At 61.3% G+C, this 16,417-nt stretch overlaps 1 protein-coding gene across 2 annotated transcripts in view; it reads left to right on the top strand.

Annotated features, from left to right (window-relative positions):
* The first annotated feature begins 2,386 nt into the window (after positions 1-2,386).
* BACE2 (beta-secretase 2) overlaps positions 2,387-16,417 on the top strand; it is a 77,977-nt gene continuing 63,946 nt past the window's right edge. For both annotated transcript variants that reach the window (XM_062175172.1, XM_062175177.1), the window contains exon 1: positions 2,387-2,677. In XM_062175172.1, coding sequence (XP_062031156.1) covers positions 2,387-2,677 — 291 coding nt within the window. The remainder of the gene's footprint in view (positions 2,678-16,417) is intronic.

Here is a 16,417-nt window from a genome sequence, read left to right as displayed (position 1 = left end):
TCTCCTCCCTGGGCTCCGCACTGCCCCAGACTGGGCAGACGGGGAGGGCCTTCCTGAGGAACCTTCAAGGTCAACAAAGTTGAAAGGAGGGGTGACCAGGCTAGCCCGGCACAGGCCCCGCACTGTCACTTCAGTTCAGAGACCTAGGAAGTAAACTTGTTCACCACACCAAGCCCACACCGTGGTCCGGCGCAGGGTTCCAGAAGTCCAGGATCATTCACACAGAGACACACAAGGAGACAGGCCCACGGCTGGCGCCTCGGCTCTCGGCTTCTGTGTACCCGACCCGCCAACCGACTCCTCTCAACAGGAGGAACATGGCAAGACTCGCCTCGGATGCAGCCAGGGGCTTCGACTACAAACCTTAATTAGAGTTGAATTTTCACAAATTTCCCTGTGGATCTTAATTATTAGGGAGAGCAAACATCTCTCCTATTGAGAGCAAACATCTCTCCTATTGAGCTTCCACAGCGCGTGGTCTCTCGGTCCATATCCTTACCAAGTTCGGAGTGATTTTCACCAGGCTCACCTTCTCCCGAGACATCTCAGTAGCTTTCAGAGCCCAAGCCTGGACCCTGGGGGTGTGAATAATCACCCTTAGAAGCTGTACTTGCTCTGCAACCTGGAGTCCCAGATGCGAACAGCTCTGCAGGAAGTCCGCAGACCTATGGGGAATGTCAAGAGTGGGACTCGGGCTGGCGCTGTGGCCCAGTGGGTTAACGCCCTGGCCTGAGGCGTCGGCATCCCATATGGGCGCCAGTTCTAGTCCCGGCTGCTCCTCTTCCAATCCAGCTCTCTGCTATGGCCTGGGAAAGCAGTAGAAGGTGGCCCAAGCCCTTGGGCCCCTGCACCCACGAGGTAGACCCAGAAGAAGCTCCTGGCTTCATATTTGCACAGCTCCGGCTGTTGTAGCCATCTGGGGAGTGAACCAGCGGATGGAAGACCTCTCTCTCTCTGTGTCTCTATCTCTCTCTGTAACTCTTTCAAATAAATAAAATAAATCTTAAAAAAAAAAAAGAGAGAGAGAGAGTGGGACTCAACAGGCCTGTCTTATGGGACGAGGGGTTTGTCAGGGTTTGGGGAAGAGGTGACGTACAGATAAAGTCATCTAAAAATCACTACGGCCAGAGGTCCCTGACACGAGGGTCCCCTCCCCCGAGCCAGAGGCTACTCTAACATTCAGAAGACAGGCACGGAAATCAAATCGTGCGCAGAAGTAGCTGGAGCCTGCAGTGAGGAGGCTCGGGCGGCTTCTTCAGATGAGTTTGTTTGTTTTTCAAAAACAGCCAACATCTCTCCGCCCGCGGAGGCACAAAGATTTTTACTCCATGGACTTCGCCGGTGCCAGCCACCCACCGTGAAATCACCCTCGCTGCTGGCCTCACGGGATTAGTGTCCGTGGCCCCACCAGCCTGCACAGATGTCCAGCGAGGAGCTGAAGAGATGGAGCCGGGGGCCCCGATGGCAACTTGCTGAGCGGACCGGTGGGCTCCGGGGACAGTGGGGCAGCGGCGGCTCCTGGCACCACCTCGTCTGCATTACGGACAAGGCGGAGCCGCGTCCAGGCGCGGAGCCAGCGGCGGGGCCACCTCCCCATTGGGCACCGCAGGACGCAGACGAACCCAGGCTCCGGCAGGCAGCCAGGCCCCCAGCCAGGGTTTCCCAAGCGCCCACGTCCGCGCCTACCTCTCTAACTCTCCCAGTCTCCGGTCAGAAGCCCCCACGGGGTCAAGGAAGGGGGACTCCGGGGGGGGGGGGGGGCGCGGTTCACGGCTCTGATTCCGAGTCACCCCCGGCAGCGCCCGCCGCTCCCGACCCAGGAGCACACAAAGGCGCCGGCGCGCGCGCGGGGCCGGGGGTGCCCGTTCAGGCCCTCGCTGCCCCTTTAAGGGTTCCCGAAACTTTCCCCCTGGTATCCAAGGAGCCTCGTCACATCCGTTGGCCGTGGCTCCGGGGCGCGTTCCGAGGAAATTCAGGACTCGAGTTTCCCGGGGAAGGGGCGCGGTCGGAGAACGCGAGGGTGGGCAGCGCCGGCGCGCCCCGCTCTGACCCGGGCCGCCGGGGAGGCCGCGGCCCCTGCCCCGCAGCCGCCGCCCGCCAGAGGGGGCAGCGGGCGAAAACTTGCTCAACTTGGCAGCGCGGGCTGGGGCGGCCCCGGCGCCTCCGCCCCCTCCGGGCCTCCGCCTCCTCCTCCTCCTCCTCGGAGCCGCCTCCCCGCCTGCGCCGCCGCCGCCGCCGCCGCCGCCGCCGCCGCTCCCGTGCGCTCCCAGTCCCGTCCCGCAGCCGCGCAGCCCCGCAGCCGCGCAGCGCCGCGCGCCCAGGTCACCGAGCCGCAGCCGGACGCGCCGGGCCGGGCTGGGCGCGCCCCCTGGGCCCCGCCACGGGCATGGGCGCGCCGGCCCGGGCGCTGCTGCTGCTGCCGCTGCTCCTGCGCGCGGCCCCGGTGCTGGCCCCCGCGCCCTTCAGGCTGCCCCTCCGGGTGGCTGCGGCCACGAGCGGCCGAGCTGCGCCCAGCCCGCGACCCGGGACCCCTGCCGCGCCCCGCGCCGACGGCCTGGCGCTCGCCCTGGAGCCCGCGGGGGGCGCCGCTAACTTCTTGGCCATGGTGGACAACCTGCAGGGGGACTCTGGCCGCGGCTACTACCTGGAGATGCTGATCGGGACCCCCCCGCAGGAGGTAGGTCAGCGGGGGCGCCCTGGCCCGTGCTCCGGGCTGCTGGTGGGGGTCGCCCGCAGAGCCACAGCTGCGGGCGGGGAGGCTGCTGGGGCGCGGCTCTGGGGCGTGCGCCCCGCTGTGGAACTTGAGCCCCGCCGTGGCGGGGCTGGGCGACGCGGGGAGACCTCAAAGTTGGCTCTGGCGCGGTTCCCTGCGTGCGGGCGGAGCCTCCTTGCCGCAGGGGTCGGCCCCGCGGGCCTGGGTCGAGAGGCCATGGTTCCTGGCGGGGTCGGGGGGAGCTGTGCGATCGCCCGGTGTGAATGCCCACCCCCGTGCCAGGGCGGGAGAGGCGCGCGCCGCCTACAGCCGGGCAGCTCCTTTAAAGGGGTTTCTGGGGTGCAGCTCAGCTGCACGCCAGCCGGCCGCGGGAGGAGCCAGGCGCCGCTGCCCCGTGCCCCAGCGAGCGCAGAGGTGCGGGTGAGAACCGGGTGAGGATGCGCCGAGTCGGGAGCTGGCGTGCGCCCCAGCAAGAACGTCTTGGGACTCCCAGGGGCAAGCCCGCCCCTCGTGTGCGCAAACTACCTAAGCCAGGTGCCATCTGAGGTCAGGTTTTCTAAGTTGAGCACGCGGGATAAAGACACTTTATTTTTATTTCTAACGTTGTCATTTGGGTTGTACTTCCCCAACGGTTCCCCCATAAATAGCACGTACTCATGACTTTTGTGTAAGTCTAATTATTCAAGACTGGAAGAGGAAAGACTGCACTGCTAATTCTTTTAAAAAAGGAAATCCGACAAACGGCTCCTGGAGCTGTTTAATTAGGGCCCCCCCCCCCCTTCAACTTTCCCAAAAGTGTGTTCCGTGAGCAAGGTTGATCCTGGTTGCCTTTCAACTCAGTCATGGGAATCCTCGTGAGGATCCCGGGAGGGAAGGGTGGCTGCCGGGCAGGGGGCGTGGGAACCGGAGTCAGCTGAGGCAGCCCCAGAGCAAACACGCGCCCAGGGCAGCGCCTCGTGACTTCCGCCCGCGGGTTCTGAGGAATCCACTCCTGGTTTGGAACCTCTGTGCCTGGAAGAACAAAACAAACAAAAACCTCCGGTTGGTTTCAGAAGGGAAGCAAGTTTTCTCTACTGCATGAGAATTCGCAGGGCCTGGTTTCTTCTTTTTATGATTTACTTAGAGAGAGAGAGAGAGAGATTGATTCCATCTGCTGGTTCAGTCCCCAGATGCCTACGACAGCCAGGCCTGGGCCAGGCTGAAGCCAGGAGCCAGGAGCTTCGTCCTGGTCTCTCCCACGCGGGTGGCAGGAGCCCCGCACTCGGGCCGCATTTGTGGGAATGCAGGGTGGGAAACAGAGCAGCAGGGACGTGGAGCTGAGCTCCTGTGTGGGATGCTGGCCTCGCAGGCGGCGGCCGACCCACTGCGCCACACGGCAGCCCCACACGTGGTCTTTCGTTCTCCGTGGACTCTTGGAAGCCCCCTTGTCAAGCAGATTTTGAGAGACGCAGGGCCCTGCTGAAAGCATCCCCAGAGCTGTCACTCGAAAGGAAAACGGGAGGGAAAAGTCTCACGAGGGGCTCCCACGTACCTCTCCTGGACTCAAAAAAAAAAAAAAAAAGAAACATTCCTAAGTAATAGCTTGCCTTTGTTAATTAAGTCAATGACCTTTACTTTTAGACGCTGACGCTTAATCAATTTAATTAACAGGCATGAATTGAGCGCTTGCGTTCCTATCTGTACCGTAGCCCAGGAAGTAGTGCATTCAAGGTTAGGTCTCCGTGAGGCGCCGGCATGTTTCCAGGGGCTGTTTTTACAACAACCAGACTTCACTTCCACCTTCGACGGGGAGTAAGTTATTCTGTTCCTCCTTCCTGGCTTGATTTACCGATGAGCTGCTTCGTGGCAAAATCCACGTGTGCGGTATTAACTCTCACGTGTTGGTGGCTGGGGCGCGGGGATTCCCCTCCCACCTGTCTTCCCCTAGCCGCCTCCGGCCACCTGCGGGCAGCAGCGAGGGGACTTGTGAACCCGGGCGGAGGTGCCTGCTGTTACTGGACAAGAGTCACGCATGTCCTCTCTGCTGATCTCCAGAGCCTAAAATAAAAATTGCTTAGGTGGAGAGAAAAGTAGAATCGTAAATTCAAGCGATGACGAACACAAGAGTTTTTCTGGAGTTAAGGGGCCGTCCTGGCATCTGGGCGCTTGGCGCCGTGGCAAGCCCTGTGCTGTGTGCTTCGGGTGCACTTTCCCTAAAATCCGCACAAAACCCACTAACCCCGGGCCTGGTGGTCTGACCTGCATGGGGGGGAGGGGGCTGGGAAGAATGAAGCTTGGGGACTGAACGGCTTGCCAGGGCCACAGGGCAGGTCATACCCGACCCAGAGCCAGGAAATGGACCGGACCCGGGAGCTGGAGCCGAGAACCCCTGGGGGACACTCGCTCTCCTCCCCTTACCGCTCCTGCTTGCTTTTCTTTTGGCCAGAGCCCTTGACCCTGACCCCGTACGACATCAGAGCCCTAGGGGAGGCCTGCAGCTGCACGGCCTGCAGCCTCTCCTGCCTTTGGGGAACCCCTGATGAGTGGTTGGGTCCGGGAGTGCGTGCGACAGGACCAGAGGCAGGTTAGCCAGCAGCCCGAGCCTGCAGATCCCCGCCCTGCCGTGCAGAACCACCGCTTGTTTCCTGAATGCTTTAATCAGAGCTGGGAGAACATCGTTCGGCCCGAGGACTCCGCGAGGGTCACAGAGATCTCCCGGCAGGCCCGGCGCGCGGCACAGAGCCCGGGTGCTGGCGGGCAGGCCCAGGTTGGCATGGAGATGGAGCCAGGCTCGCTCCCTGCTACCATTATGTGACTTCTCTCTAACAGCAGCCGGCCGGCGTCTGGTAGAACCGTGCAATTTGGTCTTATTAATAATAACAATGGTATTCTAAAGTGATTATAATTATAGCAATTTCCATTATTAAAAAAAAAAAAGACTTCCATGCTCACATGATAAATCTAACTGAAGGTCTGTACTTGGAGTGGCCTCAGAAAGGCTTTTGGGGTCTCTGTGGAAGGATTTTCTATCACCTCCACTAAAATGGGTACAGCACAAGGCAGGGCGGTCTCATACGTAAACGTGGACGTGATGCGCTGGCCATGTATTGGCCTCACGTTCCAGTCCCGGTGCTGTGTGTGATGATCGGGGCCTTCGCGTACACGTGTCTTCAGGACTTGACCCTGAGAGCAGGAACCAAGTGTGTGTGTGAGTTTGTATTTCAGAATAAGCCAGCCAGGGCGCCCGGCGGCACCAAGCTGACTGGAGGCGAGGCTGGGAAAAGACAGAATGGGATGGGACAAGCCCAGCTGGAGAACCCTGAGGTGGCGGGTGAAGGGGCGAGGACGCCAGAGCTGGTTTGTGGCGGCCTCCTTGGAGCGTGTAGAGAGGCTTCATCCAAGGCTCCAGAACTGAAGATGGTCAACAAGAGACCTGGGAACCAGCCCGGGCCAGCACAGGGGCAGAGGACCAGCCGACCGCGGCGCTGCAGTGAGCCCGCGTGGCCAGCGTTCAAGACCCCATGCTAAGCAGTTTGCATAACCCACGACACCCTGTGAAGGACGTACGATCATTGACTTCATTTTGGAACAGGGAAACCTGGTCTCAGGGCATGTGCAAGGCAGAGCGGCAAGTTCAGTCCAGGCAGTCTGGGCCTTCGCCTCCGCCCCGCTGTCTTCGTTGCTAGCTTTTCTGTGGCTGTCTCCGTGGTGCGGGAGGCTTCTGCTGACTGTGGGTGCTGGCTGCCTCCCCGAGTCCCCGGGGGCCTCCGTGGCTGATGTCCCGCAAGGCTCAGCGTGGGCTTCCTTGGGCACGCGCTGGGGACCTTCAACGGACGCTTTATCCGCTCACCGTCTGGAGACCAGAATCCAAACTCCAGGCCTCGGCAGGAAGCTGCCCCCTCCGAACGAGGACCCTCCCGGCCTCGGCTCTGTGTCTGGTGGCTCGCTGGCTCTTGGCCGGGTCTCTCCAGTCCCTGCCTCCGTCTTGGCGCAAGCTTCCCCGCTCTGTGCGGGTCTGTGTGCAAATCCCTGTGTTTAAGGGCCCGTGCTCATACAGCCTGCCCTCCTCTTAGCTGACCACGTTTGCATAGACGCTCTTTCCCAAGAAAGCGCCGGCCGTCAGGACCGGTTTTCGGGAGATGCAACACGGCTTCACCCACAGCGAGTTCACCCTAGGTCCCTCCTTCTCTGGCTGTTTTTTTCTCTTTTATTCACTCCCACCTTTTAATTACCAATAATTTCCATCTGGGGTCAAGTGTGCTCTGTATCAGTGACAACAAGCAGATGGTGTTGGCGTGGCAGGAGCGGGAGCCTGTGTCGAGGTAGTGCGCTGGGGGTGGGGGTGGGGGTCGGGAGGGGAGGGTTCAGCTGTGGCTGGGTGTTGGTTTCTCCACTGGAGACTCACAGCTGACAATGCTAACGTGTCCATTGTGGTGTGGCACTACGAGAATTGCTGGGACTGCTTTGTACAATGGGCGATACCATCTAGCTTCTGTAAGCTCGGGTTGATGGCTTTAGAGACCTGTGACCACAAACGCTCATGCCGGGAGCACACAGATGGAGACCTCTCTCTCTCACTCCCTCGCTCTCTCTCTTTCTTCCTTTCAAGTAGATGAAATATAGACACTAGAAATATAGACATTTCCCCCTCCAGTACTTTTTAAAGAAAAAAAAATTAATTTATTAATTTAAGAGAGAGTGGGAGCACATACACCCATCTGCTGGTTCTCTCCCCAGATGCCACAGTGGCCAGGGCTGGGTGGACCAAAGCCGGCTTGTCAGTCCAGGTCCCTGGGGAGCACGGAGCCTTCCCTGCTGCCTCCCAGGGGCCACGTTAGCCCGAAGCTGGAGTCGGGAGCCAGAGGCAGGCACTACCCTGGGGCACTCCGATACCGGAAGTGCAGGTCTTAATCCCTGGGCTCAATACTTCTCGCCTCTTCCTGATTTCCTTCGTTGAGGGCAGGGGGCTTCGCTTGCTCTCGTTGCCCCTTCTTCCTGTTTCCTCCTGGGATGCCCCTGGCCCCTCTCACTCAGAACCAAAAGGGAAACGATGGGGTTGGCGCCCGGCACTGGAGAAACTCCTCCTCTGTGGTGGAGGCTGGCGGCCGTACTGGACCCGTGTTGGGGGCCTGGAGGTGGCAGGCATGTCTGCCGTCCCCGAGTGTCTGGCCGCCTCTCTCTGCCACTGAACAGACCAGGCAGCCTTTGGCCCCTGGATTCAAGGTGTGTGTAGGCTGGGGCGAGGGTTGGGGTTGGTGGCAGCTGTCACCCCCACAGGCGGTGGCCCCGTGTGCTGGAGAGCAGGGCACTGCTCTGCCCACCTAGGTTCTCCATCCCCGCCCGGCAGTGGCCGGCCACTTGTCCTTGACTCCCTTGCCCTCTGCCATGGGTACCTCCTGTTGGTGACCCTGCTGTGCTTGTCCAGCCTTGGCCAGACGCTGCCTGGAACACAGCACACCCCGGCAGGTGGGCGGCCCCTTGAGGCTTCTGCAACAGCCCTGGGCGTGAGGGATTTGAGGAAGGGCGAGGTCAGCAGGGGGAGGAGGCACCGGTGGCTGTTGTTAGCTCCCATCATCCCGTCCCGTCCCACACCAACCGTTTGCTCTTGTACCTGTTGCTAGTCCATAAAAAATGTCCCTTCTTGCTTTGAGAATCTCAGAAGAAAGATTCCCTCGCAGCACAGACACCGAGGGACAGAGCGAGCAGGTTTGGTTCAGAGCTGCCCAGCGCGGCTCTCGGGTGGAGGTTTGTGGGTTCTGTTATACGGCACCTCGCATACCTGTCCGTGGAAACAGAGCATCAGAGCTGCTGCCTTAGGAAGACAAGGGGAGTGCCGAGGGCAGCGGGGAGCCCTGGGCCAGCCCTGCCCTCCCAGGGGGTCACCAAGGGCGGTGGGGATGCTCCCCTCTTCCCTTCCCTTCATGAGTCTGGGGGTGCTGGGGGGAGCTTGTACCTGGCCTGCGAGGACAATGCGTGCTCCTGCTGCTCATGTCCTGTCCCTGTGACACCAGTGCTCTAGAGGTGGCTTTGAGTGGGGGAGGGGACGGGAACAGCGCTGCCAGACACCACAGAGCACATGTAAGGTCGCCCTGAAGGCCGTGCCCCGGGGAGAAAGGTGGACAGCATCGGGGCGAGACAAAGGCGAGGGGAGGGCCTTCCCCAGAAAGGGCCGCCGGTGCTCAGTGAAGGATGCCAAGACAGGATGTGCCTGCGGGAGAGGCTGTGGAACCAGGCCCTTAGAGCCAGGAAGTGCGGGATGTAGGCAGAGTGTGGGTGCGGGGGTCTCGGGGTGAGCCAGGGAGCAGAGAGACTGGAGAGAACCAGCTTCCCAGGGCGGTGCCCCCAGTGACCCAAGGAGCTCCCACCAGGCCCCGCGGCCTCCCAAGCCTTGACCATGTGGGTCACTTGGGGGGACATTCAGCACCCAAACCGGCGTGGACCTCAGAAGCCTCCGAGAGGCACACGAGCCCTTCCCGCAGCGCCGTGCCTCCTCCCAGGGGAGCAGGTGGACATGTAGCTTGCACAGGGCTGGGGACTTCAGGGCTTCAGCTGCTGAGCCTGGATCTGCTATTTGCTGGTAGTGGAGAACAACAGTTTTCCTCATCTGTCCAGCCGGGAATTTGACCCTGTGACCTGAGGTCCCTTCTAGGGGCTCGGACGCTGCTTCATTTGAGAGAGCCTCTGATGGCTGCTGCTTTCCCGAGCACAGGTGAGGCCCCTGGAGCCCTGCTAGTTCCAGTGCACAGTCTGGGTCGTGGCCGGGGCAGACGGCAGGGTGGCTGCTGCCCCTAAACACTTGCGTGGCATCATTTCTTCCCCAGACCAGCAGGCTTTGGGGCAGAGCCAAGAACGCCTCGCAGGCCTGGTTATAAATGCAGATTCGGGTTGTTGGGGACAGCACTGCAGGCGTCCCTCGGGATGCCTGTGTCACAATTGGGATCGGGACCCATCTCCGCTTCTGATCCACCTTCACGCTGGCGAGCACCCTGGGAGGCACCCGTGGGGGAGACCCAGATGGCGTCCCAGCCTGGCCCAGCCCTGGCCGTTGTGGGCCTTTGAAATGCAAACCAGCAGATGGAAAATCAATCCACCGCTCTCTCCCTCTCTGCCTCTCAAATACATTAAATGAGCCAATCAATGCATGCAGACTCCCAGGGCCCCCTCCAGACTTACGGGAGAGACAGTGACCACCTGCGTTTTGTACATCCTCATTGTCCCCAGTGCAGCCAGCCTGGCCCAGCTCTGGCACGGCTCTCCCGGCCCAGAGCGCGCCCGTGCAGAGGGGTCTCTGGATCCGTCATCTGACACCGTGGTGTGGTTGAAGCTCCCCTTCTCTCTGCCCACCTGGGAAGTCTCTGTCTCGGACAGACCACGTTCCAGGAGTTTGCAGGGTCGGGCAGGCGGGGGTGCGAGGGGAGAGTTCTCCAAGCATCGAGCTTTGAAGTGGGGCTCTGCTCTCAGTTCCACTGCTAAAAGGGACTTTTGAGATTTCCTGCCATGGGGTGGAGCAGTCATTTATAAATCTAGACAAGAGCGTTAGAGGCAGGCATCGTGTGCACGTGGGCCACCCCCACCCCAGATCCGCGCCTGGGACTGAGCGTCCGGGCGTGCTTTCCACTAATGCCCGGGGGGAGGCAGCAGGTGATGGCTCCAGCACACGTGGGGGAGACCTGGGCGAGCTTCTGGCCCCTGGCTTCGGCCTGACCCCACTCCAGGTTGTGTGGGACCGCTTGTGGCATGGACCAGCGTGTGTAAGATCTCTCTCTGTCTCTCTCTCTCACTAAACAAGGAAAGTGGCGAAGAGCGACACTCACAGTACAAGCGCTGTTCTGTTCATTACCGTAGTCCAAGGGGGGTCTCCCACACGTGTGCTTCTCCCGACCCGGGGGCCACCCAGCGCCCCCACAGATCTCAGAGCCCTGAGGTGCTCGAGGCCCCCTGTGCAAAGTGGCCTGGAGACTGTGCAGAACCCAGGCACGCCCTCCCACGTGCTTCACAGCGCAAGCTGGGGGTGGCAGCGTGTGGGCACCTGCCCGGCTCCTGTTACGATCCTGTCTCGCTCCTGCCTCCGTGTGCCTCTTCCCAGTGCCCTGGGACGCAGGGGTCAGCCACGCAAAGGTGGCCCTCGCGTTAGAGGACCGCGTTCTTGTTAGAAAGACAGCTTGTAAAGACACCTGGCAATGGGTAAGGGGAAACACACTGCTTTGGAGGGGGCAGGGGGAGACCCTCTGAGCGGTGCAGTCTGACCTGAGGCCAGCACGATGAGGACCGGGCCTCGGGGAAGCTGGGCAACGAAGACAGTAGGTGAGCGGACATCCGGTGTGAGCACACGCGTGTGGAGCCCGTGTGACACACCCTACCCATCCCATGTGAGCACACATATGGAGCCCATGTGACCCACCCCACCCGTCTCCTGTGAGTGCACGTGTGTGGAGCCCTCCCTCCATCTGTGCTACATTTGTGCTTCGGGTGAGGGCTCGCTAGAACAAAAGCCTTCGGAGTGTGAGGACGCTGTGCTGCCCTGTCTCCAGGCCGTGTGCAGGGGAGGGGCGGGGAGGTGGGGAAGGGGCCACTTAGGTTCTGAATTGCAACGGAAAATTACACGGCAGGGCAGCTGGGCACAGGGAGACCGCGCAGAGCTCTGGGCACATTTTCACCAGCGTCCTCTGTCGGGGTGGACGGTTTATCTCGGAGGGAATCCCGGGAGCAACGGGCGGGGCAGTGCGTGTGATGGACAGGCTATGGACGTGGGGGACTGGCGCCCACACCCTGGTGTGTCTCTGAGAGGTGGCGTCCAATCAGCTCGGCTGCCCCGACAGGCGGGAAGGCAGCTGGGCATTCCTCACCCGTCCAGCTGAGCTGAGAGTGGATCCCGAGGGGGCTCTCCCACGTGTGCGCACCTCCTGCAGCTGGCCCAAGAAACCAGGGCCACTCGCGTTTGGAGACTTCGCTCAGGTGGACAGGAATGGTGGGGCCCGAGCGTCAGGACCGTGGCTGGCACAGGCTAGGCTGATATTAGAGCCATGAGAGAGAGAATCTAGTGGGTGCCGCTGGGTGTATTTGAGAGCCTTGCGGCAGCCTGGGAGCCACAGCACCCCTGGCCGCCCGGCGTGATCGGGAACGGAGATTCGAGGCTCTGGGTCAGCCTGCAGTACCACTCCTGGCAGGGCTGTGCTGTGAACTGTCCCTGGAAGACAAAGATGAGAGGTGTAGAGAGCTGAGCAGAGGCGTGTTTGGAGGGCAAAGGGCGATGGCGTTTGAAGTTCAAAACCACCCCAGAGCTCAGTGCGGTGAGCATCAGGGCACTGAGGAGGAGCGGCTGGAGCCAGCCAGGGCACGGAGCAGGTGGCAAGTGGCCCTCTCCTACCCAGTGTGCGGCCGTGGGAGGGCAGGCCCCTGCGCATGCGCGTCGTCTCCTGTGCCGCATTCTTCAACCCAGGTGTTCAGGGCTCAGCGGTGGCGCAGGCAGCAGCACATGGCTCGCGGGAGGGTGGTCCCCTCCGAAGCTGTGACGCTGTGTGCGCGTGTGTGTGTGGTGATGCTGGAGTATACAAACCCGCACTGCCGTCGTGTGGCATGTAGCGTGTACAGTGGTGTGCAGTGTGTGATCACCTGGTCGTGATCCGATGGCTGCGTTATTGGTTTGTGCATTGACGACTCTGCACTGTTTATCGTCGCTCACTGTGTACTGCTTAGAGAAGTGACAGCCTCAGGGAGGCACAGGCACTGTGCTCACCGGGTGACAGCCCCTTCCGTGTCACCCCAAAGACCTTCTGGTGCCACAGGACATGGAGGTGGAAGACAGACACCCCGACCACGTGTGTGTGTCTTAGTTCTGGACAAAAAGTTTGAAAATCTAAAAAATAGAAAACCACTTATAGAATAAAAACAGAGAAATATTTGGGTAGAGTGTGTCTGTGTTTTTGACTCAGTGTTACAACCAAGGAGTCAGAAAAGTAAAAAAACGTTACGTTTCGGGCCAGTGTTGCGGTGTAGTGGGCTAAGCCTTCGACGATTTCAGTCCTGGCTGCTCCCTTTCCCATCCAGCTCTCTGCTGTGGCCTGGGAAAGCAGTGGAGGATGGCCCAAGTGCTTGGGCCCCTGCACCCACGTGGGAGACCAGGAGGAAGCTTCTGGCTCCTGGCTTCAGATCGGCGCAGCTCCAGCTGTTGCAGCCAACTGGGGAGTGAACCAACGGATGGAAGACCTCTCTCTCTGTCTGTAACTCTGCCTCTCAAATAAATAAAACCTAAAAATATTTAAGTTTATAAAGTCAAAAAGTAACACTAAGCTGGGTTAATCTGCTTTAAGGAAAGAGTGTCTTACAGATGTGGCGTCCCCGCGTGTGCCGCTCACCAGGGTTAAGTTGTGCCCGGGGATGGCGGAGGCCCTCACCACCACTCCCTCCGCCCCCCCCCCCAGGTCAACTCCAGCCCTGCAGCCCCTGTGCAGGTGAACAGCTTTTGTCTTTCGCACTGTATTTTCCCCGCACTAGAGACACGAAGCCTTAGCTCTGTGCTACAGTGGCCTGCAGTACCCAGTCGGTGACACCGTGTGGCCCTGTGGCCCGGGGACGTGGCAGGCTGTGCCGTCCAGGTTTGAGTAAACACGTTCTACGATGTTTGCCCGGGGATGAGGTCACCCAGGGACACACGTCTCAGAGGGTCTCTGCTACCTTGTACAGGGCCGGAGGCTGCAGGCAGGGACTTCCGAAACAGTGTTTGCCCATCGTGGGTCACTTAGGGCACGGCCATGTGGGCCCCACCCTGTGGCACCCGGGGCACCTTCTGCTATCTGACCTCGCGCTCCAGTGCACGCAGGCCAGGTGCTGGGCTGTGTACCCAGGGCGGAGTCCCTGTGTGCCTCCTGCCCACGTCCGACCGGCCCTGCTACTTGGGGCCTGCTGCTTCCTGTCCCTGGACACATCCTTGTCCTCCTGGTTGGTGAACCACGAGGCCGCCTGCAGCGCTGGAGAATCCCAGCGTGTGGGGAGGCCGAGGGTGGCAGGGCCTGGCTGAGTCTCGGACCTCAGCCTCCACCGCACTCTGGGAGGGGGAGGGGGAGGGGGAGAGGGCTGCGGTGCCAGCCCCGCCCCGGCCTGGAGGGGAAGGGTTGGGGGGCTGTGTCCCCACGCCGTGGGCAGAGGCAGGGCGTGGAGGGCCCCTGACTGCGGGGCAGGCGGGCAGGGGGCTTCGGGAACCCACTGTGCGGGCGCCCCGCGGTCGCTGACCCCATCGGAGGCCACCCTGGGCCGCCCAGTTCTTGGGAGCTGGCCTCCCTGGCACAGGGGCGAGGGGCCCTTCCTCACGCCTTGCGCGGTCACAGGGGCAGGCCCACGGGTGGCGCCGTCTCCACCCGGGGAGCCCAGATGCTGCGCTTCCGCGGCTGCCCACGTGGGACCCCGGCCCCTCCCTGGCCTCACCGGACGCTGCCGGCACCCGCCAGCCCTTCCTCTTTGCCAGCCTCCTCCTCTCCACTTGGCTTCCCCTAGAAGCAGATGAGGGCCGCGTGGGCAGCCCACGCACCGCACAGGAGCAGCGGGGGGGGGGGGGGGGGGGAAGGCGCGGCTCCCAGGCAGGTCCCGCCCCCAGGAGAGTTCCCGCCAAACCCACCAACCAATCAAGAAAAGTGGGCGGGGCTGGCACCACAGCCCTACTGACACCTTACCCCACCCTCGACCCTGCCCACGGCCCCTCCTCTCAGACCCCTTCCCACGGGGCTCTGATCCGTGGGACTGGGGACCTTGGCAAACATTTCTTCCCCGCCATCCCCAGTCGCTGTGCATCTGTGTGTCCTGGGGTCTAGGGACCTGCTCCCCCGGGAGATGCAGACCGTGTGTCCTGGGGTCTCGGGACCGCTCTCCCTACCGGGCCACCCGGGCCCCTATTTTAGGGGCTGAATTGTGTCTTCTAAAGTCCCTGTGCTGACAACCTGGCCCGCAGGAGGAGTGTGCGTGGGGATGGGGGCTGTAAAGGGAGGATTTACGTCCAGGCGTTGCGTGGGCACGGATGCTGTCCGTCCGGCACAGATCCACCTCTCGGGAAGAGGTGAGGGGCCGGCACTTGGGGCCGTGGGCTGAGGCCTTCCACGACAACATCCGTGTGGGAGTGGCTGCTCCGCTTCTGCACCTGCTCCCTGCTAGGGCACCTGTGGAGGCAGCGGTGGGCGGGCCCACGCGCATGGGAGTCCACAGGGAGCTCCAGGCTCCTGGCCCAGCCCTGGCTATTGCAGCCTTTTGGAGAGTGACCCAGTGGGTGGAAGATCTCTCTCTCTCTCTCTTTCTGTCTGAGGCTGTATCTTTCAAAAATAAAATTAAATGAATAAATCTTAGCAAAAAAAAAAAAAGTAGCAGAGGAGGGGATTAGGATGGGGGGTGGAGGGGACACAGGGAGAAGGCCCCGGGAGAGGCCCCGGGCAGCACCAGCCCTGTCTACCACCTGGTCTTGGACACTGCAGCCTGCAGGCCTGCTGGGAGAGAAGGTGTGGCAAGAGCCCCGCCCTGCGATGCTCTGTGGTGCTTTGCCACGGCAGCCCCGGGCAGGTGCAAACCCCGTCCACTGTCCCAGCTCTCGGCCAGCCCCGCCCCAGCCTCTGTCCCTGGCCTTGCACCTCCTGCTGGTTCCACACCCGGGCATTGTGGACCCCACTCCGGCGTTGGCAGGGATGAGCGCACAGACCTGGGCCTCTGGGACACGTTGTCCCCAGGCGCAGCGTCCCCGGCCTCATTTTCTGGACACAGTGTGTGTCTGATGAGCCTCCTGTTCACATCGGAGGCGTGTCCTGAGCCTGCACTGGGTGTCTGCAGCCAGTCGGCTCTCGTCACACTCGAGGTGGCGTTAAGGAAACCCATGTCATAGAGTTCAGTGTCTGCTTTTCACAAATCCCGACGCATCCACTGGGGGCCAAAGCCTGACATCCGGGTGAATCAGCAAACCGTGGCTCCCTTCATCGCTGGTTACCCGTGGGCCGAGCTCAGCTGGCCCCCGCCCTCCGAGGGCTGAAGCTAAAAGGGTTTGGGGGGTGTTTGTTACAAAAAACCCAGCTCTTGACCGTATCAGGCTTTTGGCTGCAACTGTCGCCGTCTTGGCTCCGTCTCGGCTCCGTTCATTGATCCCCAAAGCTGGCAGCGTCCTGGGGAGGGGAGATTTAAAACGTGGTTGCCGGCTGGCTCCCTTTGGTCCCGGGGGGGGGGGGGCACTCCTCAGGACCGGGCGGCAGGGAGGGGCAGGGCTCTTCTGGGTAGAGATCCGAGGCAGGCAGTCGGCAGCGGAGTTCGCTGTGGCTGTTTCTTCCAGTATTCCAGCTCGCAAAGCCGGCATCTCAGGATCGTCAGCAGGGATGGCGAGGGAGACTTGGTCGTGGTGTGCCCTCCTCTGAGACTAACCGCTGGAGGCCCTGTGCAAGACAGAGCAGGCGCATTGGGGTGCTAAGAACTCATTTCTTTCTAAGATTGAAATATTTGACAGTTGCAGAGAGAGATCTCACATTCACTGATTCACTCCCCTCATAGCTGCAATGGCTGGGGCTGGGCCAGGCCAAAGCTGGGAGCTTCTGCATCTCCCTTGTGGGTGCGGGGGCCCAAGCACCCAGGCCATCTGCCACAGCTTTCCTAGGTGCATTAGCAGGGAGCTGGATCAGAAGCGGAGCAGCCGGGACGTGAACTGGTCCCCATTTAGGATTCCGGCATCGCAGGTGGTGGCTTACCCCGCCACGCCACAGTGCCAAC

This window comes from Lepus europaeus, chromosome 2 (genome assembly GCF_033115175.1).
Source record: "Lepus europaeus isolate LE1 chromosome 2, mLepTim1.pri, whole genome shotgun sequence".
Lineage (NCBI taxonomy): Eukaryota > Metazoa > Chordata > Mammalia > Lagomorpha > Leporidae > Lepus > Lepus europaeus.
Note: the sequence above shows the minus strand (reverse complement) of the source record. Positions and strands in the feature narration are given on the sequence as shown.